The sequence below is a fragment of the Candoia aspera genome, chromosome 3 (assembly GCF_035149785.1).
Source record: "Candoia aspera isolate rCanAsp1 chromosome 3, rCanAsp1.hap2, whole genome shotgun sequence".
NCBI lineage: Eukaryota > Metazoa > Chordata > Lepidosauria > Squamata > Boidae > Candoia > Candoia aspera.
The window spans coordinates 42,454,177-42,478,497 of NC_086155.1; the positions used below are offsets into that span (position 1 = coordinate 42,454,177).

Here is a 24,321-nt window from a genome sequence, read left to right on the forward strand (position 1 = left end):
CTTTCCTCGGCTATTTGTAAAGCCTCATCAGACAGCCACTTTGCTTTCTTGCATTTCTTTTTCTTTGGGATGGTTTTAATTGCTGCCTCCTCTACAATGTTATGAACCTCCATCCATACTTCTTCAGGCACTCTGTCTACCAGATCTAGTCCCTTAAATCTATTCATTACCTCCACTGTATAGTCATAAGGGATATGATTTAGTTTGCATCAGTTCTATCTAAATTTCTTCATACAGTTCCAGGCTCCTGAATTTATCTGTTGTGGAATTTTGAATATTGGAGCTTTGTACAAGCTAACAAAATGCCATGCCAAACCTTAGTGACAGAATTCTTGGGAGGGAGGGAGGGGGAATTAGAATCTACTTGTATCACTTAACTTGAATGTTATGTTTATCTCTATTTTGTATATGTCTGTGTGTTCATAGAAAACTAAATTGGTCTTTCTTAGACCCTATACTTAATACGTAAGAGAAATTTATATAACCAGGGTGGTTATTCAGAACCCTGTTTCTACTGGGTTCAGTGCCTGAGGGTACTCATGCTTGTAAACATGATAGCTTGTGAGGTTTTGCTGACATGATCTTCACTGACCTGTAAACACAAATGTGAAACATTGATTTCTTTTCTTCTGTAGTGCTTCATTTTATTTTCAATGGTAAATTTTGAAGTATAAGAGCTCATCGTGGCAGGTTCATTGCACATTTCACAAGTTGCCACATCTCCAAATATACAATATTGATCCAAAAAAGTTGTATATGTGTACAAACATATGGGAAAGATGTAGGCAGCAGAAGAGATCTGATGTTGTATCTCTGATCAGTCATGAAATTCACAGGTGACCACGAACAAGTTACTGTCGGATTGTGGTCTGCCTAACTAAGGGATCCTATGCCATTTCAAATGAAACTTGTCCTCCCACCCCAGAATCTTAGATCATTTCCAGCTATCACTCTGGCAGAGGCTTAATCTGTTTGTTTTTCTTTAAATGAAAAAGCTGTGCATCTTTGTATTTCAGCTTCACTATAACGCTGGTTGTTTCCTGTATACTAAAGCTCTCTCCAACTTCCCAGCATCATACATGCCTATTGGTTATTTTTTATCTAGAAAGGACATTTTTAAATCTGGTAGTGAACAAAACCAGAGATAAAAAGCTTATATTTCACTTCTACAGTCATTCTCACAGAGTACTCTTCCTGACTGATGACAGAACAAGTTATCACATGGCTTGGAAAGGGATTTGATACTTCAGTCTTGCCAAACTAATTAAGGTGGAATCATTATGTGAAAATAATTGTTCTCCTTAGGAAGAGAAATATTTTATTGAAAGTAAAACCCTGCCTTAATTTTCTTCTTCCAGGTTTGTAAAGTTGTGAATACTACCACCCTCAGTTGCCTGGCTCCTTCCCTTACACCACAGTATCGACCAGGTTTGGATGCTGTTGAACGACCTGATGAAATTGGATTCATCTTTAACAATGTTCAATCCTTGTTGATTTATAATGACACCAAATTTATTTATTATCCAAACCCTACCTTTGAACTACTGAGTGCTACTGGCATCTTGGACCAAAAGCCAGGATCACCCATTATCCTGAAGGTAAAGCGATGGCACAATCCAGGAGACTTTTCTACATGCTCAAATCCAGATTTATTCTGGAAAAAGCATTGCCCTACATATAAAATCTTGATCGCATTTCATATATCAGCCTGTTAATTTTCTGTATTGCTTTATATGTATATAAGAAGTTATAAGTGAATGTTTCAAATCATAAACTCTGAATGCAAATCTTAGAGATCTGGAAATTCTGCTTTGGACACCTTGGAAAATATTTGTGGGATTTTGAGTTTCATGCAGAAATATTGGGGGTGGGGGGGGAGTTGATTTGAATTTCTTTAGGAAAGCTTGGAAAATAAATTTGAAATGCCCCTCCTTGCTGTCACTCCTGAATTTACTTCACAGGCATTTGCAGCAGGTCACAGTGACAGCGAAACAACAGCTTGATATCATGATGCAAATCTCTTATGGATTTGCAGCCCAATATTTAACAAAAGTATGTAAGTCAAGGTATTTGATGTATATGTGGCAAGCTGCACCCTCCCCCCAGTTGGCTACATTTGCCTTCCCAACAATACAAAGCACATTACAAATCTTTTTGTTTGACATATGTACTTCTTTTATATAGGAGTTCATGACTGTAGGAATCTATGAGTTGATTCATCTCCAGTGCATATATCCAGGTTTTCCTTTGCATAATGTGTAAAATAGTCCTAGGCTGAACTCCGAGCTATGTAGCAAAACAAAAGTTTAGTAAACTGGACCTAGCATCTACTTCTTAGAACATTCAAAACCTTTTAAATGCTCTTAGTGATATGTCACAAATCTGCCAAACACTTTATTCCTTTCTTGTGAAGATAAATGTAATCACTCTACACTTTTGTTTGCTGGCATTTTACATTACCATATTTTGAGAACCAAACCTAAATCCACATCAGGTTTAACGTCCAATATTATATTAACAACGTCTCACTCCCAGCATTAACATTCCTTCTCCACTTTCGCACTTTTAGTGTTGATGTGGAAAGTCTTATTTTTATGCCTGATGTGTGACAGCCTTGTGTATCACTGAAGCCACAGTGAAGCCTAGAATCTTTTCTTTCTTGTCAAGCAATTGTGTCTCCTTTCCTAATGGAACATAATACCAGTAGAATGCTAGAAGCTGTGCCATGGACTGAAGTGACAAACAGGTTCAGGTGGTTTCTTATCCATTTCTGAATGTATAGTTATGATCCGCATGGTTAGTATTTACTGTGAACTACAGGCTGGTTTTGATATTGTATACTTGGCTGGAATTGCAGATGTATTTTATCATGCTATGTCAGTCATGTACCAGAGCAGCACTCATTTTAATCACAGGCAAGGAAAGACTAATTTTCTCCATCTTATTTTTCACCTTCTCAAGATTACTTCTGCCACTAGCTGCTGTTTCCATGAACTGCCCCGATTTCTCAATTGCCTCTTAGTTGTCAAGTATAGTTACCTTGATTAAACAGCATATTGGTTTTGATACATGAATGGCAAAGAGATGGATAATGGTAAAGAGGCGGCAGACGTATTGCCAGTGGACTTTTCTGTATCCTAGTGTTGAGATGGTAGTTCCTACCCACGACTATGATAAATTTAATACTGAATCTCGGAAATTTGACACACATACACAGAACAAATATAAGCTCAAATGCATTAGAGACATAAATGGAAGTTCCCTCTCACTCAATTACACAATTGCTTATTCAGATATGCGTCACAGTTACAGCTTCTGAAAAGGAAGTGTGCATCAATGTTGATGATGTTGTATCACACAGGTATATAATGCATGTGCCATAATGATGGATATATGTTGAATCAGGGAAAAGGTGAGACGATAACTAAAGCTTCATAAAACTTTGTCTTCTTTCTTTTCAATAGGGTAAAAATCTGTGCCCACCTGCTTCTGGTGGAGCAAAGCTGAATTATACTGTTCTGATTGGAGAAACTCCCTGTGCTGTCACCGTCTCAGAGACACAGTTACTTTGTGAACCTCCAAATCTCACCGGGCAACACAAAGTTATGGTAAGCTTCAAGAATCACGATTTTTTTCTCCACCTTTTGTCTTGTCTATCATTGAAGTGTCAGAGTTGAATCCTTGTCTGCACTAGCTCTCATTCTGTCTTCAGGATGGAAACCAGGAGTGGAAAAAAAAACCTCATCCTTTGGTTAAAAAGATGAGAATCTCCAGTATCACCAATTTTCTCAGTGTCTTTATTTGCAGTCCTGAGTGCTTTTGATTGAGGGCCAATGTAAAAATGACCTAAATATATGCATGAATCTGATCATACAGTTAGGCCAAAGGGCTTTATTCACCACCATTAATTTACACCACCAAATATGCAATATCGTAAAGAAATACCCACGGGAATAGACAAAAGATGTTGAAGTTGTAAAGTATTTTAGCCATCATGTGTCTGTAATTTTGTGCATACGTACACATATATTATCCAAGCACACACGGACACAGCATGAATTTTGCATGAGGATATACATAACAGTAACAGTTAAAGCAGCCCTAACTCTGAACTGCTCACTGGAAAATGCGAAACCCTGCAGCTATCGAAAGACCAAAAGTCCGGTCACATCTCTGAGCCTAACTACTTTTATTGCAGTGAGAGCTTTTGCGGGCAGCAGAACATCTCAGTGGGTGTGTAGGTCTCCAGCATATCTTATCTCAGTTCATGCTAATGGAAGCTACAGTTGAAGACAAGATCAGCTTACTGCCAATTCTGTAAGAGTATGTCTAAGCTGGATATTTTGCAGAACAAATGAGATACTTATTTCTTTTTTAAAATATATATTTTTATTAATTTTTTTTAAAAAATATATTAACTACATTAACATAAATTCAAGATACATATAGAGAAAAAAAGAAAAAAATATAGAAAATACAAAAGAGATCTACTGCAATGTGAATTAGGAGACAGGTACTATACATATGAAAACTGGCCATATATATAAAATATGCCAGATTATAATCTATTGTTGTTGAGATAAATCATAAAATCCATCCAAATTTGATAAAATTGTGGTTCCTGCCTCTGATGGCGCATTAATTTAACTTTGTGATCTTTTATAATGCAGCAATTGAGGAGGCCTTTTTAATCCACAACTCAATTGTTACGTTATCTAGTGTTTTCCAGTGTTGCACATTACTGGCTGCTGAGATTAAATAAATAATAACTTCTGTATTTTTAAGCTTATGGTTTGGTCCTGTAAATAAATGCAGTAAACCTAGCTCTGAGGAGCATTCAGTTATTTGATTAGTGATTATCTCCCCAAAGATTTTACACCAAAAGGGTATATCACATGACCACAAATGAAAAAATGACCCTTTTTTGACAACCTCTCCAATATTCTTGCATCAAAGGTTAAGTGAATCCATCCAGTTTCCATCACTTCTACCAGTTTGTCTCCTATATGGGATTACCAAAATCAGTATCCCAAATTGCGTTTAAGCCATATGATGGATTTCCTATTTCTGATTGCAATAATAACCTATACATTTTTGAAATAGTTTCTTTTGGTTGTTCTAAGTAATGAAGTATTAAATTCTCAAAATTGGTATAGGTCTGTGTTGCTGAAGCTCTAATATTTCTAATGCCTGAAAGAGATTTGAGTTGATGCCAGAAGAGCTATGGTAGCTTGTCATCTATTAGTTGCTCAGTCTGATCTTTACTGAAAGGTTCCCTATTACAATAAAAATCTTTTAGTCTATAAAGATTATATTCTCTCAAAGATTTCATTTTAGCCAAACCATAATAATTGCCCTGAATGATATATGTTATTAGAGGAGTTAAAGGGGAAGTATCCTTTATCAAAACTGTGTATTTACTCTTCCAAATTTGAAACACTGTTTTAGTAAAAAACATTTTCAATCTGTTTTATTCTAGAAAAATATTTTGGGTGAAAAAAGCCATTGATTTATACATTTATCTAGCTCTAACATAGTTTCAGTTTGAATCCATTGTTTAGAAGAGTCTTCCATTCTAAATGGAATCATATGCTCTATGCTGCTTGATAATATATTAACAATTTGGGCATGCCCCAGCCTCCCTGTTTCTGAGGTCTATATAAAATCGTTTTATTTACTCTCAGTTTTTGTGCTTGGAAGCAGAAGCTTTCTATATTTTATTTTATTTTATTTTATTTTGCCAATATCTTATACCCTGTTCTGGAATTACCACTAGGAGGAATTGAAATAAAAACTTAAACCGTGCAAGAATTTTCATTTTTACCACTGCAATTTGCCCTAAAATATTGAAATGTTTTGAAGTCCAGTTTTTCATTTCCTTGTTTAATTTCTTCCATGTTGGTACATAATTATTTATAAAGCTTTATTAATATTTTAGCAATAGTGATGCCTAAATATTTTAAAGAATTATATATTATTGGAATGTGATTTGTGAAAATTACTGATAGTCCTGACAGCTCTGCAAATTCCTGTAACTCCTTCTTAATATAGCGACCTGACTGAGAAGCATTTGAAAGAGTCAATATGATATAATCTGCAAATAGATTTAAAAGATACATCTTATGTCCCATCTTTATCCTGTTAAGGCTGAAAAAGGGCAACCCTGCTTGGTACCTCTTAAAATCATGATGGGATCTAAATCATAACTGTTAAGTCTTATCTGGGCTTTAGTTGGTCCATAAATTTGTTCAATCATCTTATAAAAGCCAGCCCCAAATTTAAATTTAATTAAAAATTATATTTCCAGAGAATCAAAGGCTTTAAATATATCTAAAGAATATATGGCTAATGAAGATTTATTAATTTTATTAATTTGTATAATATTTAATAATTTCCTGATGAGGTAGATATATTTCAGTTTGGAATAAAGCCAGATTGATTCATGTGAATAATTTTACCTATAATAATTTTTAGAACCTGGGGGTCCTCCTGGACTTGCGACTCCTGCTTGAAGAGCAGGTGGCAGTCACAGCCAGGAGGGCCTTTGCACACCTTCGGGTGGTGTGCCAGCTCTGCCCATTCCTGGACCGAGATGCCCTCCAAACAGTCACTCATACCCTTGTCATCTCCCATATAGACTATTGCAATGAGCTCTACATGGGGCTACCCTTGAAGAGTATTCAGAAGCTTCAGCTGGTCCAGAATGCGGCTGCGCGGACAGTTATCAGTGCTGTAAAATCAGCCCATGTGATACCACTGTTACACGAGCTGCATTGGGTACCAGTTTGCTTCCGGGTCCAATTCAAGGTCTTGGTTATCACCTTTAAAGCCCTACATGGCATGGGACCAGGGTACCTGAGGGACCGTCTCATCCCCTTAACATCAACCCACCCCACCCGGTCAGGCAGGGGTGGCATGCTACGGACCCCATCAGCAAAGAAATTTCATCTAGTGGGGTCCAGGAGGCGAGCCTTCTCTGCAGTGGCACCCGCCCTTTGGAATATCTTGCCCCCAGAGATGAGATGGGTTTCCTCGCTCTCAGACTTCCAGAAGAAACTGAAGACCTGGTTCTGCCACCTTGCTAGGGAAGGGGATAGTGATAGCTCCACCTGGGGATGGATGGCACCATAGCATCCCTTAGTGATTGTGTTCCATCTCCACTTGGATTTTATATTCATTTTTTATTTATATTTTAATGGTAAATTAGGTGGTTGTGTTTTTAGTGTTATTTTATTGTAAATCGCCCAACATCCCCCATTGGGGGAGATGGGCGGTGACATAAATTTAATAAATAAATAAATAAATAATATTTTTTTAATCAGTTAGCTACTAGTTTAGTGTACTGAGAAGTGAGACGGGCCTATCAAATGCCAAATCCTGGGAATTTGATTTCAGGATCAAAATTATCTTAGACTATTTCCAAGATTCTGGTAAAGGTTCCCCTTGATGCAAGATATTGCATAAAAATAGAAATTCAGGTATTAAGATCTCTTTAAATTCATTATAAAATTCCCCTGACAACCCATAAAGGCCATGAGACTTTCCATTTTGAATAGTATTTTTTATAAGAATTTTATTAAGTTTCAGACAAAGATAAAAGCTACAGAAAAACAAAAAAAAAGCTGCAAAGAAAAAGAAAAAAGAAAAAACTAAAAAAGTGTGAAAACACAAGAGAAAAAAAAATTAGGTTGCAAAAAGAGGTGACTTCTGACTTTTAACAGCAAGGATATACAATTTTCCATAATCAATCCCTTACTCTATATTAAACCAAAAGCACATTATTTCTATAAATCATTCCATTGGCACATTATAAAAATCACTAAATACAAGTGTTCCATCCCCTTATATTAAAAAAAGAGAAGAAATATACAGTACACACACACACAGACACACACAGACACAGAGTATATAGGACACTCAGGACCTTCCTCAAGAATTCAATGGGACTGTGGAACACAACACTGGAAGTCAACTCAAGGCAGCTCACACAAGTGGCCATCAAGTGTGGTATATACCAAGGTGATGCACTGACCCCATTGCTGTTCTGCATGGGCTTGAACCCCCTCAGCCAGATTATCACAAGAACTGGATATGGATACAAGTTCAAGAGTGGAACTACCATCAGCCACTTCCTCTACATGGATGACATCAAGCTGTATGTTAAGAGTGAATAAGACATTGACTCATTGATCCACCTGACATGGATCTACAGTGAGGACACTGGGATGTCATTCAGACTAGAGAAGTGTGGCCGGATGGTAGTAAAGAGAGGGAAGGTAGTTAAGACTGATGGGCTGGAACTACCAGCAGGCCACATAGCAGACATACAGACCAGCTACAAGTACCTTGGTATACCACAATCTCATGGGAACCACGATGAGGAGGCAAGGAAGACAGCAACATTCAAGTACCACCAAAGGATAAGACATGTCCTGAAGAGCCAGCTCGATGGGAAGAACAAGATCCATGCCATCAACATGTATGCCCTGCCAGTCATCAGATACCCTGCTGGTATAGTGAGCTGGCCAAGGGAGGACATGGAGGCTGCTGATGTGAAGACCTAGAAGCTCTTCACAATGTACAGAGGCTTTCACCCCAGGTCCAACACCCAGAGACTGTACACCAGAGAGTGTACACCTGAGAGTGCCTTGGACTGCAAGAAGATCAAACCAGTCCATACTCCAGGAAATAAAGCCAGACTGCTCACTTGAGGGAATGATATTAAAGGCAAAACTGAAATACTTTGGCCACATAATGAGAAGACAGGACACCCTGGAGAAGATGCTGATGCTAGGGAGAGTGGAAGGCAAAAGGAAGAGGGGCCGACCAAGGGCAAGGTGGATGGATGATATTCTAGAGGTGATGGACTCGTCCCTGGGGGAGCTGGGGGTGTTGACAACCAACAGGAAACTCTGGTGTGGGCTGGCCCATGAAGTCACAAAGAGTCGGAAGCGACTAAACGAATACACAGCAACAACAAAAACCCTTATCCCACTTCAAAGTAGACCAAAGCATTTACATGTCCCCTCAATGCACACAGAACTTTTTTCTTACAGAAATCAACCAGCCCAACTGCCCCCCTCAAAAACTCTGACCAGGAAACCTCCCATATATAATAACCCCTTCTTTTCCATGGCATTCCACCAGAAGATCAATTTCACTTATCGCTTGCAACTCAATCTCTCTCTTTAATTTCTTCAACTTGACGATTCAGTCTTCATCCAGCCTTTCAAAAGAAGCCAAAAAGACATTTCTGTTGCTGTTACATTGTTCAGTTCCATCCACAACATCCCCATCCAAGTAACACATTTTAAAGCTCATATTTTCCGCAATGTCCTGAACGCCTTGCATAAAAACTTGGTAAGAATCAGAAAGAATCCGTTTGAAATCTCTATGGAAGTCAGAGAAAGTTTAAGACCCTCCATGCCTCAAGCAGTAGATTATGGCGCCCCCTAGGAGCTTAACCAGTGAAAGTCAAGGATACGAAGGAGTTACAGAATATGTTTACACCAGCGAAAGTAATAAGCAGACAGTTTCCCAGGGAAAGTAGAATCAGGACACTGAAAGTTCAAAACAGCCAATTCAACATGTAGGAAAATGTTAATATCTTCAAATTTAGTACAAAAATAATAACACGGAAATAATTATTTACTCACAATCCTTCTTAATATTTGGATGGAAAACAAGTCAAAACTTTAAAAGAATTTTTTTTTAAAAATTAATCCCAAAAATAAAAATAAGCACCACGAGAACCAGCTTCTCCTTGCTGTAGAAAGCTTCTCTTAGGGTGTGTTGTTGTTGTTGAGTCATTAAGTCATGTCCGACTCTTTGTGACCCCATGGACCATAGCACACCAGGCCTTCTTGTCCTTCGCTGTCTCCCAGAGTTTACTCAAATTCATGTTCACTGCATTGATGATGCTATCTAACCGTCTCATCCTCTGCCTCCCCTTCTCCTTTTGCCTTCAGTCTTTCCTAGCATCAGGGTCTTTTCCATTGAGTCCTCTCTTCACAGTAGGTGGCCAAAGTATTTGAGCTTCAGCTTCAGTATCTGTCCTTCCAATAAGCAGTCAGGGTTGATTTCCTGTAGGATTGACTGATTTGACCTCCTTGCAGCCCCACAGTTCAAAAGCATCAATTCTTCAGTGCTCAGCTGTCCAGCTCTCACAGCCATACATTAATACTGGGAAAACCATAGCTTTGACTATACGGACCTTTGATGGCAAGGTGATGTCTCTGCTTTTTAATATGCTGTCTAGGTTTGCCATAGCTTTCCTCCCAAGGAGTAAGCATCTTTTAATTCATGGCTGCAGTCACTGTCTGCGGTGATCTTGGAGCCCAAGAAAATAAAATCTGTCACTGCTTCCATTTTTTCCCCTTCTATTTGCAAGGAAGTGATGGGACCAGATGCCATGATCTTAGTTTTTTTAATGTTGAGTTTCAAGCCAGCTTTTGCACTCTCCTCTTTCACCCTCATTAAGAGGCTCTTTAGTTCCTCATTTTCTGCCATTAGAGTGGTATTGTCCACATATCTGAGGTTCTTGATATTTCTTAGGGTACATATACTTTAAATATATATATAAATTGGGTGATTTAGAAATGGGGTGGCCAGTCTTAATGTCCCTTTAAGGTTACAGCATGGCTTGGAAAATGATGATGTCTGTTCAGTCTGCCATGTCCCCACCGGAAGTCATTTTGAATAGTATTAAAGACTTCAGTGATTTCTGAAATAGAAAAGGGAGATTCCATAAATTGTATATCTTCTGGAGCCAATTCTGGGAATGGTAATCTATTTAAATATTGATTAATTTTTATTGGTGATGGATTATTTGAGGAATATAATTGTTGAAAAAAAAGTTTGAATTGTTCACTTATACCTTTGATTTTGGTCACAATTTGACCATTGCTCTTTTTAACTGCACTAACACATTTTTTCTCCTTAGTTTTTTCAGTTTGTTTGCCAGTATTCTAGAATTTTTATTATCATGTTCATAGTATTTTTGCTTGGCAAAAATAATCTGAGAGGAGATTTTATCTGTTTCCAAATCATCCAACACTCTCCTTTTATTTACTATCTGTTTTTAAATACTGTCTAATCCAGTTCTGTTGTAGTTTGCTAATAAATTGTTAATTTCTAAATAAATCTTACTTGCCTTTTGTGCTGATATTTTTTTACTCATGATAGTTATTTATTTGTGAGATTTCTATCCCATCTTTTCTCCAAAAACTTAAGGTGACAAACATAGCAATCCCCCAGATTCTCTCTGTAACAGCAAATGTGAAGTACATTGGGCTGAAAGGGTGACCTGCTCAAAATCACCCAATGAACTCTTTTTGGCTAACAGTAGACTAGAAGCTGGGCCTCCCCACTCCTATTCCAACACCTTAACCACCCCATCACACTGACAAGAAAAAAAGAGTTAAAAGTAGAAGATTTTAGTAGTACCGACACAGAACTTTTGCGGGTGAGGGGGAGATCTTTTGATCTTTAAGCTGTCCAGCACCAAAGATACAAAGAGATCCAAATGGTCTCACTTTCATATTGGCTAATTTTAATGACTGATGTATATGCAGTTCTCTTCGTATTTTGGAATGGTGGATATTTTTGACAAGTAAGAAAGTATGGGTTTAATGGGTTTAAAAAGTCTATTCCAGGCTGAGCTAAATCTCTGGTGATCTCATGGACAGGTCTGTACTGCTTCCTTGGCAATATGGAAGTGCTTTGTCACAGCCTTCTACTGGAAATTAACCTCTAATTTGGGCCTGTGAGTGAATAGACTTCAGTTCAGTAGCTGGTCTTATTTGTTCCAATAAAAATGTCAGAATAGATTATGGCACAGCTGGCACTGAGGTTTGTTGTAGGGATAGATCAGGGGTATACGGTAATTTGGTACTGAGGACTGTGCTGTGCCATGTGTACTGTACTTGCTTAAACACGTATTCATTCACATCATGTACATTAAATACAGCATTGCTGTGAGGGGCATACTCATCTTCTTCTCAATGATTTTGTTGTAGATTGCTAGTTTCCTCCTTGCCATCAATATAACCATGACCCATGGGTTAGATGGTTCCTTTAGAGGCACTTCAGGCATTGCACCCTTGCAGGTGAATGCTTTTTTTAAGTTAGTGAGCTGTCTGCTTGTAAAGCTGTCAGAACTATAAAAGAACTGTAATTTTTTAGAATCCATTTGAAGTCATTTCATATGCATCAAAAAGATGTACAGTTGTAGTTGATTACACAAGATTTTTTTCTGCCTTTGTCCCTGGTAGTCTTGATTTTAGCAAAATACTGGTGTGAACATGTGTTGGGTTACTTTATAAAGCACATCATTTTTTTCATAAAATAAATGAGAGCTGGAGTACTGGGAAAGTAATGCAGCAACGTTCTCCATATAAGACACCATCATCTGTGCATAATATAAATGGAGATTAGACAGACAATCTCTGAAGAAGTTTAACAGAGCTTGCATGATGCTTTGACTGCTGATAATTTTCTCCAAATTTACCTTCAGAACTGAGCTGAACTGAACTGAAATATAACAAAAAAGTACTTTTATTTTTTCATTAGATGAATCTGATGAAGCCAAAAGCAGTAATCAGGCCTACCTAGCGATATTTTAAAGTTTATAGTATTGCAGGAAATATAGCAAATGTTATTGACTTATATACTTTGAATGTTATACTCCCTATTGCAATAATGCTATAGTTATTATCCTCTCCAATAGTATCAGAATTATGTTCTGTAAAATATAACTCCATCAATTACTGCTCCATGAATATCTGCAGGAGTGTAAGAGTGACAAGTGATGTCAGATATGTGATATCATTGCACGAAAGACGAAAACATGAAATTTGTGTCAGTCTTCACATCATCTGTATAGTGATGTCATGATGTACAGTATATGATATTATAAGGGCTTGTACCAAACACCCATGAAGTGCCCTCCAGTTTATTCTTTGGCAGCCCTACAATATCTCCCTCAATCTTGCCCTTCCATTGCTTCTTTCATTTTTTCCTCCCCTTCTCTACTGCCCCTGTACATTCCTTTGTCAATGAAATTCTCATTCTCTAATATCCAATATAATATCTTATAAAGGAAAGCTGAATGCTTATGAAAGTCAAATGAAGAGATCATATAATCAAAAGAACGCAGGAGATAACGCCAGGATAACAGATATATCATAACTCGAAAGCTTTTCTGCGTTTCAAGAAGAATGTGACCTTTGTTTCTATGGGGATGCTATTTGCAAGGTCTTATCTGCAGCTTAGCAAATGAATAGCTTTTTATGACTTTAAAAAGTGTATTTAGCATTTGGGGAATTATTTCCAGAACAGGAGTAATATGTCAGGCTCCAGTGCCTAAAAGCATGTGTTTCTTTTTTTTTTTTTCAAAAAAAAAAAAAACAGCTACTGGACAGAAATTAACAGTTTTCACCCCTGCATTAACTCCCAAGCAGAGTAACAGAAAGACTTATATAGGACAATTGTTCTTTTTCATTGCTACTCCTATTCCCAGCACTTCTTTCACCCTTACTAGCACATTGTTAAGTTCTTTGTACAAATGTCGCCTTTCCAAGTGAATGTTTTTATTCCAAATTAATCTCTATACACACTGTAATGTAATCTTCTGATTTACTGCCGTGTCATTAATGGTTAGGTGCATGTAGGTGGCATCATCTTCTCACCTGGCTCGGTGAATGTGATCTCCGACAGCCTGCTGACTTTGCCAGCTATTGTCAGTATTGCAGCAGGAGGCAGTCTTCTTCTCATCATAGTCATCATTGTTCTCATTGCCTACAAGCGCAAGTCTCGTGAAAATGACCTCACGCTCAAGAGACTTCAGATGCAGATGGACAACCTAGAGTCTCGGGTAGCCCTTGAATGCAAAGAAGGTCAGTATTACTCCTAGTTAATTTCAAATCAATTGTCCAATAAAATATTCAATCCATTCAGGCTTGGGACTACTTGGTTTAATTGTTTATGAGCATCATTTGTATATGAAAGAAAGTGAGTCACAGAAATCAGTTTCAGGTGAGGGAAGCAATCAGAGAGGTGAAGGCAGTACCTAGATTCTTAATCCAAAACCCTGCTGCCAATTTACTGTAAAAAGTCCAAAATACTATAATAATATAATGCAATGCATGACAAATGGCTGCTATGTTCATTTTATTATCTCAGGCTGATTATATCAGCTGAGCTGATCAGTTCCTGACTATGGTAATAAAGTTCCAAAGATCTACTGCTCTTCACCCTACCTTGGTTAGTCCTAAAATAGGTACTGAAGAATGTTACTTCATGCCTTTATGCATTCATAAACATGCATAATTATGCCTATACATGCATACCCATGCCCACATGCACATGCACACACACACACATGTATAATGAAGAACTGTTTAGCATTTCAGTCCTTCATTTAGTTCCTATTATCAGCTAAATATAACACTGACAAATGGCCATGTCCATTAATTCCTTATTATCTTTTATCATCCCGGTAAGAGTTATTGCAGTGTCATTGGCTCAAAGAATAAATTCATTTCAGTCATTTTACTTAACCTATGTAAAACTTCATAAAGGCATGTGCACTATTAACATACTTGAGATACACCTCTTATTTGCAGGAATACAAATACTTCTAAGCTTCAGTATCACTAATCCCCAGAGGTGTCCCTATTTTATTCCTCTGTGAAGAAAAAGGTGAAAGGCCCCCTGTGCAAGCACCGAGCCATGTCTGATCCTTTGGGGGGATGCTGCTTTCATATTCCTCTGTAGTGACAGTAAAAAATTCCATGTGCTCACAAGAGCTTATCTGAAATTAGATTATCCTGGCATAGACTTTCCAACTGAAGAATGCAATTAGAGAGGCTATGACCTAAGAAAAAATAAAGAGCCATGGTTTCATAATTAAGTTATTTCATTACCTATTATTGCATCTAAGGAGAGCCAGGGAAACACAGTGAGTACTTGCCTCTTTCAAACTTGAAACTAAATGCAGATTTCACTTGAAAGGGTCTGATTGGCTACAGCAACCAAATAAATTATTTTGGAATTATTTTATTGATATGATTAATATGATATGATTAAGGTAGCAATATTTGTACTCTTACTTTGGCTTAACCTTCCCTCCCCCATTTGAGCACAGTGGGATTTACTTCTAACACTGACTGGATGGGATATTTCATACCAAAAAACAAACAAACTGCATACTCATTCCCATAAACATGCACACACAAACTCTATCTGGTTTGTCTAATACAACTTTTCTCCATTCATTGAGTACATCTCCAATACTGAGCAGTCCAAGTCTAGTTTCCATGGTAACTGCCTTCTGCTTAACCTATTTCCTTTGATCCAATATGAATTTAAGAGGGCTTGAGCCCCACATACAGCTGTCAAATAAACATTTGGTCAATCTCTCTCAAACACACATATAGTTGTAAAATGTCCTCTTTTGCAGCCAGAGAGGCTTGGAATTCTTTCCCATGAGTGTCTCTATGTCGGAAGACAGTAACAAGTGTATTGAATGCAGAGGCATCCTTTGCTTGACTAATGTGTGGAGAACAGGATTAGCACTTGATCCTATTTCAGCGAGATGTGTAAAATTTGTCGGTGCCAGGTCATTAGGCCTGGCAATCTGCAGATCTTTTTCAGAAGTCATTTCATGGGGATATTAAGGAAAACCAGGATTCTTTGCAATGATCCAAGTGCTGCACAAGGTGAGCTGGAGCTAGGCTATAAAATAATTTGTACACCTTGGTGTAAAAATCAAGAAGCTTAGAATATTAAATGCTGTTACAACATCTGGCTGGCAGAAAACGAAAGGAAAGGAAAGGAAAGGAAAGGAAAGGAAAGGAAAGGAAAGGAAAGGAAAGGAAAGGAAAGGAAAGGCAGATAGAAGGTAAATTGGGCTACCTGAGTGATTTTCCATAGATCAGCATAGACTGAAAAGTCTCAATTATTTAACTATAGCATCAAACAAAAGGTCTTTTTGCCTATTGCCTTTTTCTCTATGAATTTGCTGAAACTGCTCTTCTAGATATTGGAATGTGCCACCACCTCTTGATGGATTTGATATTGTGACTCATGTACACATTTTACACAGATTGATAAAAATTCCCTACTCGCCCCTATGGGTAGTAGGTGTTTTGCTCAACCTCAGGTCCTCTAGCAGAGGCCTGGGAGTTTGAGGGTTCTGTGCAGTATCTTAGCTGTTCCTAACACTGCACTCCTTTGCACAGAGAGCTGGACATAGAGCTGCACTCTTCTGGACAGAGTGTGTGTATATACAAGGGGTGGGGGAGGGAGAGAGAGACAGAGAGAGAGAGAAAATGCAAACAAATATATTTGGGTAGATTGTCACATTCAGCACAGCAAGATTTCGACAGTCCCTTTAGCATGTTAATTTTCATGGTGCTATGATGACTCCAGCACAATATATTAGAGGGGTGAAATGTGATAACTGCCATGTGCACATAGTAATTGTACAGATCTTCATCTGGAGAGGAAGAGATTAGTCAAGTGCTACATGTGTGCTATCCTTATACACATTGCCCTAGTGTTACAATTGGACTATATCAGTTTCCATGCTCTCCCACTATGTACATCAGGAGCACCTTTTGTTAGGAATGTGAATCTTGTTGCAGTATCTCAATTCAAAAGCATAGTTTTCTTCCTTGACCCTGGATAAGCTATAAAACATGGGGATTTTCGTTTCCTTATGCTAGCTACATCAAAAGGACATGAGGAATAGAGGGGGTAGAGTAAGTGAGAGAGCCACACAAACTGATTTAAAAATAGGATCTTTATTTTTATCTAGTGCCTTCCAAGGCATTTTCAGTGCTTACATACAAGGTGTGAACAGAATACAAATTAGCAAGCGTGTTTTATTTCAGCATCTGTTCTTTGCATTGTGCTGTTTCTCTTTCATACTGAGGAAGTGGCTCCCTGCTTCAGGGCATGTCTTGGTGACACAGGGAGGGCTGGAGTAAATGAGCTTCCAGAGTTGGCTCATTTGTAGTCCTTGATAGTTTGTACCTCAGCCACCCCTCTAATATATTGTCTCTTGATTGCCTGTCTTTCTCACTACCTTTCCCTAATAGCTTTTGCAGAGCTACAGACAGACATCAATGAGTTAACCAGTGACCTGGACCGCTCAGGGATCCCGTATCTTGATTATCGCACATATGCCATGAGAGTCCTCTTCCCTGGCATTGAAGATCACCCTGTCCTGCGTGAACTAGAGGTAATAGAGTAGCTGTATGTTCTCTCTGTCTCAGTCGCATCAGGTAACTAGTGATGTTGTTCCCCAGGTCCCTTCTGAGAAGCTTGATTAAAACCCACACAGCTGTGAAAGCACCTTTCTGCCTCCCACGCTGAATCTTATTAGAAGTGCTGGGATAAGCACAATGAACACTGACATTCATTATAACATAAGCCTTGCATTTTATATATTTTAAACACAGTTTGTTTCCTTTTGATTGCTTTTGTGTAGCTGCTGCCCTGACATTTTTTTTCCATTCTCTCTTGCTAAAACTCCATGACTAGTCCTCCATGACCAACAGCAAAAGAGCTGCATTTATTACCAATGACTGCTTAAATTCTCTTTGAATTCTCCCTTTGTGGGGGGAAAAAAAAGGCAAAGGGGAGCTTGGGAAAACTGTTCTCTGGTTCGCCAAGAGGAATAAGCCTCCCATTTTGCAAAGGAGCATTTCTACATCTTGTCCTCCACTTGGCAAAGCTTTTGTGCAAGAGAAAGACCTTGGTCACATCACTTCAGCTTTGTCTATATTGTATGCTGAGTTTACTAAGCACATCACCAGACATCCCAGTTTTGAGTTTTTTCTCATGTTGTTAAAGCAACTGCAGGAGCAGATGGGACCCATTATTCTGTATGAAAATGCTGCTGCTGACATTTGACCATAGAAAAACAATGAAGGGGAAACTCCATCAGAAACATTTTTGCACATTCATTATAAACACTGCATGTGTGAGAGTAATAACATGGGAATACTCATGCCTCAATCAGCCACAAGGGTGCCTTGTGAAAATAGTTTTAATTTTTTGCTGCTGATGGCTCCTGAAAAGACATTTGCCATTTCACTGCTTTCTTTGTCTGAAAAGCTAGAGCTCCTTCCTTTCTCCAGGAAGAAATTGGTTGAAAACTTGGTTCTTCTGGCCATATACTGTAGCTTGCAAAGAAGTGATACCTCATGATAGAAAGAATGCATAGTCTGCATTCTTACAAGGAGAATTACAGTATCCTACCTATTGCTGGTTAGTATATTGATTATTATAGGAAGTCTTTCGCTAGGGCTTCAATTAAAATAAACTGGGCAGGTACTGTTTGTGGTCATATGTAGTCCAAGGCTGGAGGATCAAAACTTGAGTTAAAAAAGCACTGTTAAATATGCTTAGTTTAGTAAATTCATTTCACTTTTTCTTCTTTCCTTCTTTTGCAAAGATTGGGCGTTTTTATATCTTAAAATGATTTAGGTTGCCATCAAACACATTTCATTGCTTTCCCTAATTTTCTTAATACACATGGTAAGAGGAAATTCACTGAATTGTTTGAATGGGTGTATCAGAATTATACCTGGGAATACTAGTGTTTACATCATCCATCATTCCTTGTTTTCTCTTGTATGCATTAGAAAATAGCAAATAAAACTGATGGTTGAAACTGATTTTGACTTTCCCTGGAAAGCTATGATAATGTGTCACCAATACTGCCCAGAGTCCCTGTGGTGGGAGGAGATAGGCAGTGACAAATTTGATTGATTAATTAATTCTACTGCTGCTTAGTTATGTAATATGAGTAACTTGAAAACGTAAGTTAGTGAAACTTTGGAAAAGAATTACATATAGTGTTTTATTATTTTGGTTTATAATTTATTGCTTACATCAAGGACTATCAGAAAAGCTTGTGTGTGTGTGTGTGTATTAGAGCTTTACAATGGAGTCTAAATCAGTACCTTGCCTATGTGAATGTCACTTCTGTGCAGCAGCTCACAACTCAAGTATATTTTGTTGTAAACTTGGAACACAGACAACATAACAGCATAAGAAACATTACTCCTTAAAGTGATTCTGAAGAACACGCTTCCAATTTTTAATTATTTTAATTGAATATTTTAAATAAAATTTGTCAACAAGCATAAAAGAGAACATGAAAAAGAGTAAAAGGTATAATACAAGTAATAAACAAGGGGTTTTTTAAATGTCATGGAGGTTACAGCTTTCTAATATATCATTAATTAGTTGTAAATATTTTAATATATTTCATATATTATGTCATGTTAAAAGATTAAGGGTCGCTATTAAACTAAAAGTGAATACATATCAAGAATGATGGTCAACACAATATAAATCACTGAATGGAATTATAGCTATAATAAATTCAGTCCATATTACTAAGAATCTATTCTGATTTAGGTATCTCATAAAATTGAGATAGGGATTTTATGCATGGTTAAACCCAAATTTTGGATGTAGTACCAATCCATGTATTATATTATAGTCTAAAAGTGGTTTCCAGTTTGAGTTGACATATTTACTTTTAGGGTATAAAGTTAACACTCTTGCAATTTTATAGGTTCAAGGGAATGGACAGCAGAATGTTGAAAAAGCCCTGAAGCTCTTTGCCCAGCTACTCAACAATAAGGTCTTTTTGTTGACTTTTATCCGTACCCTGGAATTACAGCGAAGTTTCTCCATGCGTGACCGTGGCAATGTGGCTTCCCTCATCATGACAGGGCTTCAGGGAAAGCTAGAATATGCCACTGATGTCCTGAAGCAGTTGCTGTCTGACCTGATTGAGAAGAACCTGGAGAACAAAAACCACCCCAAGCTGCTTCTGCGCAGGTAAGAGTGGACAATTTGGAACCTTGCACAGGAAGACGGTAGTTTCAGAGCAAAAGTGGTTGTTTACACAAGTGTGAGTTTCAGGGGTGAGGATGGGACTGCTTCCTCAGATTCATTTATCAAGTATAACTTCAAGATCCTATGAGGTTACTACTGCAATTTGCATCTAGGAAAACTGGTGCCTTAGTTAAAATGCTTGATATGCCTGCCACTGTTCTTCTTTCCCACTGACTGCTCTGAAATTAGCATTTGACTGGTTGTATTTGTTGACCAAGCAGAGATAAAGAGGATGAGACTTCAACTGTGCATTTAACATTTCTGAGTGAGCAGACACAGAACAAGGCAACAGTAGCAACTTATATTAGAGCTGGCCAGCAGGAAACAGGCAGGTGTTGTACAGCTCAGTATTATAGTTATTGTAGATAGTCATTTGGTTAAACTAGAAAACTCACCCGTTCTCCTGTCAAGAGTTGATACTGTGGGCCATTTTCCTGTTTGAAAGGCATGTAACACTAGCACATAAGTAAGAGAACTTACTTACATAAGTAAGTAACAAATTCCATGTTAGTTTTATTTAATTAACATTTGCATTCCAAAGATCTATGCTAATTTATCTGCTAATCAGTGAATCATAATACTATGCCAGTTCCTATATGATGTCACATTTTATGATGCTACACTAATATAACTAGTGTTGGGCCAGAAAAATGTAGTAAGTGACTGTAAGTTCTGATATGTGCTATTTCTGGTATTCAGGAAGTATTTGGATTGTGAGCAATCCAAATAACTCTTGTAATATTCAGTAATGTCAGCCTTTATAGGATATCTACACATATGGAGTCTGGAGGGGAAAGTTTTCAAACAAACAACTGAGCATTTGTTGATTTCCATGATTCAAGAATTATTCTTGCTATATATTGTACTCAGGGCCAGCTTTAGGTTAAGGCCCAATAAGCACTGACCTGTGATACCAAAGCTTAGGGGGTGCCAATGCTGCCCTTCTTTTTGAATCATTCTAAAAATGCAAAAAAAAAAAAAAGCCAGTGTGATATAATGGTTAAGCTGCTGGACTGCGGGGTGTGGGTGGCATGTGGACACCTAGATCTAGTCTTCCCTTAGACATAGAAGCTGCCTGGGTGACTTTGGGCCAGTCATTCTCTTTCAGACCTAGACTAGGAAGTTGAAAACCATCTGTCTACCAATCTGCACTGGATCTGTATGGTCGATTCCAGTCCATAACTTTCAGTGAAGATGCCTTCATCCTGCAGTTGATTGATTTGAGCTGGTAAAAATATAGTATTTGTAATTAGATAGGCAGACATCTCATATTTTTATGTACACACATACACACATGTATAGGCATCCTGTAGGAAGGATCATGTTTGGGTACTGTGCAAGTAATATGTGTAATTTTTAGTTATTGAAACAACTGAATAAATCTTTAGATAGTGGTACTTTTGTTAAACTTTTATGTGTAACTAAATATTGGAGATGGATTGATTGATTGATTGATTACATGCCACTGAGTCATTGTTGAATCTTCATGACCACATGAATAGATTTTCTCCATGATGATCTGTCCCTAACCTGGTCCTTCAGCTCTTCCAGTGGCACCCCCATCGCCACTGTAACTGAGTCTATCCACTTTGCTGTCCTCTTCTAATCTTTCCTTCCACCTTTCCCAACATTAGAGCATTCTACAGAGAGCTAGGTCTTTGCATAATGTGTCCAAAGTAGGATAATTTGAGCCTCAAGATTTTTGCCTTGAGTGAGAACTCTGGGTTGATTTGTTTGATAATCCATTGGTTTGTTTTCCTGGTTGTCCATGGTATACTGAGGAGTCTTCTCCAACACCAAACTTCAAAAGCGTCAATACTCTTCCTATCTTGCTTCCTTAAAGTCCAACTTTCACTTCCATACAGTGCCACAGGGAATACCATACCTTGCACAGTTCTGATCTTTGTAGGTATAAACACATCATGGCACTTAAATATCTTTTCCAAGGCTTTCATGGCTGCTCTACCAAGTGCTAGTCTGTGGCATATTTCTTAACTGCTAGTTCCTTTACTGTTGATGGTTGATCCTAAAAGGCAGAACCTATCCACCACTTCAGTAGCCATATTGTCAATTCTGAGGGTGGTTGTTCTACCTGTTATCATTAGTTTGATCTTCTTTATATTTAATTTTAGTCCATTTTTTCACTGTGCTCCTTGACTTTTATTACAAGGGCTTGCAGATCCTTTCCATTTTCAGCTATCAGGGTAATGTCATCAGCATAGCTCAACTTACTGATGTTTCTTCCTCCAGTTTTAAAACCATGCTCATCCAGCTTCCCTTAATATATATTCAGCATATAGTTTGAATAAGTAAGTAGTATACAGAGAGTATACAGCCTTGTCTCACTCCGTTGCCAGCCTGGAGCCAGTCTGTTTCAGCATGTTCTATCCATACAGTAGCTTCCTGACCTGTATATAGGTTTATCATGAGGACAATGAGATGTTCTGGGGTTCCCATTTTTCTGAGCACTTTCCACAGCTTGACATGATCGACACAAATATTGGATATTAATCTGCCCTAATTATAATATATTATAATTACTTTATACCTGAAGTTCCTGAGAACTTGAAGGAGGCAACCTATTCAGAGGGGAATAGGTTTCTCAGTCCACAATCATTTCAGACTGGGAACTTTAATCATCACATATCAATATAAATACAAACAAAAATGTGTTTTTTTAGTCCCTGTGATCAGACAATAAAGAGCAAAGAATTCTCAGTCTAGAAAGAAACACCATATCCCCATGTGATTTCCTGCTTTTGTAACTGCTGTTTTGTACCACCTTTGGTGTCTTAGAAACTGTTGGAGATCCTTACAAGAGCTTTTCACCTGACCTGCATCAGAAAGTTCTTGGAGGATTCTCTGTTGTCAAGGAGCAGCTCCACAAGGGGTGACCCTAGGTGTCAGTAATAAGTAAGAATATGTGGTGGAGGTTCTGACAGTTTGACAATTTAAATGCATTGTTCAGCTTCAGCAGCCTGACCCTGACCTGCAAGAACATTAGCCATATTATTCTACATTTTCCAGATGTCAGTTTTTTATTCCCAGCTCACTCCATTTCTAGCTTACCTGATATGTTGGTAAGAGTCTGCATTCCACCACCACTACCACCCCAAAAAAAACTAGTTATTGTGAATGGTCAAGTAATCAGAGGGGCCAATTAGGTCATGCTGAGTTCTTGTTTTTTTCCCATGGGACCTTACATGCATGGATTTCAGCATACCCAATTCTTGCAAGCCATTGAGAACACATTTTAAACCTTGTATAGGTTCCTTTTTTTTCAAACAAAATTGCTATACATTGTAAAGTCACTGTAGGTGGTATAATGTACTGTGTATGGTAGAAATACTGTATATGGTTTCTCTTTTTCCCTCTGACTTTCTGTCTGAATACAATCTTATGGGGAGTGTCAGAAACAGACAACTAACATTGCTTTTTTATCAATGTATAGCCTGATAGCTCCATATCTCTACCTACAGTGGCCCACATTTTAGTTTGTAAGGCAGCAGTAGAAAGGTGACAAGGCCCTATAAAATGTATGGGGGTATTGTGTGTTGTGATAGCTCTTCTCTGCTCTTCAAAAGGGAAGTATTAGAGGCAATCATTCTCTTTTATCCATCTGAAGACCTTGATGTAACCACCAATGAAATTATACAATAAAATTAACATCTTGTTACTGGGTACAGAAACGGGAAATGAACTGGCTGTTCAAGGCCTCTGATGCAGAGTAAAATTTTCCTTCAAGCCAGAAGCTGTGTAGAGCACAACTGGGACATTATGCTACATTGGCCGCTGAGCCTTAAGGCAAGGCACTTCTAGAGCATATGAGATGAATACCTTACTTTCCAAGATGCAGGTCATTTTTTCCCACATAGGAGGGTAAAAGCACAGAAGAACCATCCATCTCAGCACTGCCTTAAAGTTACACAGGGCTTTAGGTCACAGACATACTCAGACACTTGTCCCTACTCCCTATGGCCACCAATTCCACCTTTCCCCAGCCTACTTCATCTTCTGTTAGGACTGTCAAAAGGAAGGGAACAAGATGAAGGACAAGTATATAGGAAAACATGTTTCCTCAGGAATTTGGAATGGACAGGAGATTAATCTAAGGGGAGATCCAGGTCAAGGATTCAGTACACCTAATTTATCTGAATCTCTGAAGGAACATTGTCTTTATGACAAAGCCATTTCATGTTATGTTATGTTTTTTTGGTTTGCTTCACATAAAAGAATAGCACATAGGCTAATCTTCCCAGTCAGCAATAAAGTTTCAGATTTCTATCCAAAAAGAGGTAACCCCAGAAGAAAGACTTTGCTCAATACATGTAATTCCTATTAGTCCAAGGAAAGTTTCCTCACACATATTTTTAATAGTCCATTTGCCAGGGCAGTGGCCAT

General features: G+C 38.0%; 1 protein-coding gene across 1 annotated transcript in view; it reads left to right on the forward strand.

The window, feature by feature from the left end:
- Positions 1 to 24,321, forward strand: part of PLXNA2 (plexin A2) — a 483,155-nt gene that overhangs the window by 399,805 nt on the left and 59,029 nt on the right. Inside the window, exons 17-21 of the mRNA XM_063297455.1 lie at positions 1,359 to 1,598; positions 3,465 to 3,608; positions 13,661 to 13,895; positions 17,103 to 17,245; positions 19,595 to 19,863. Of these exons, the coding sequence (XP_063153525.1) occupies positions 1,359 to 1,598; positions 3,465 to 3,608; positions 13,661 to 13,895; positions 17,103 to 17,245; positions 19,595 to 19,863 (1,031 nt within the window). The remainder of the gene's footprint in view (positions 1 to 1,358; positions 1,599 to 3,464; positions 3,609 to 13,660; positions 13,896 to 17,102; positions 17,246 to 19,594; positions 19,864 to 24,321) is intronic.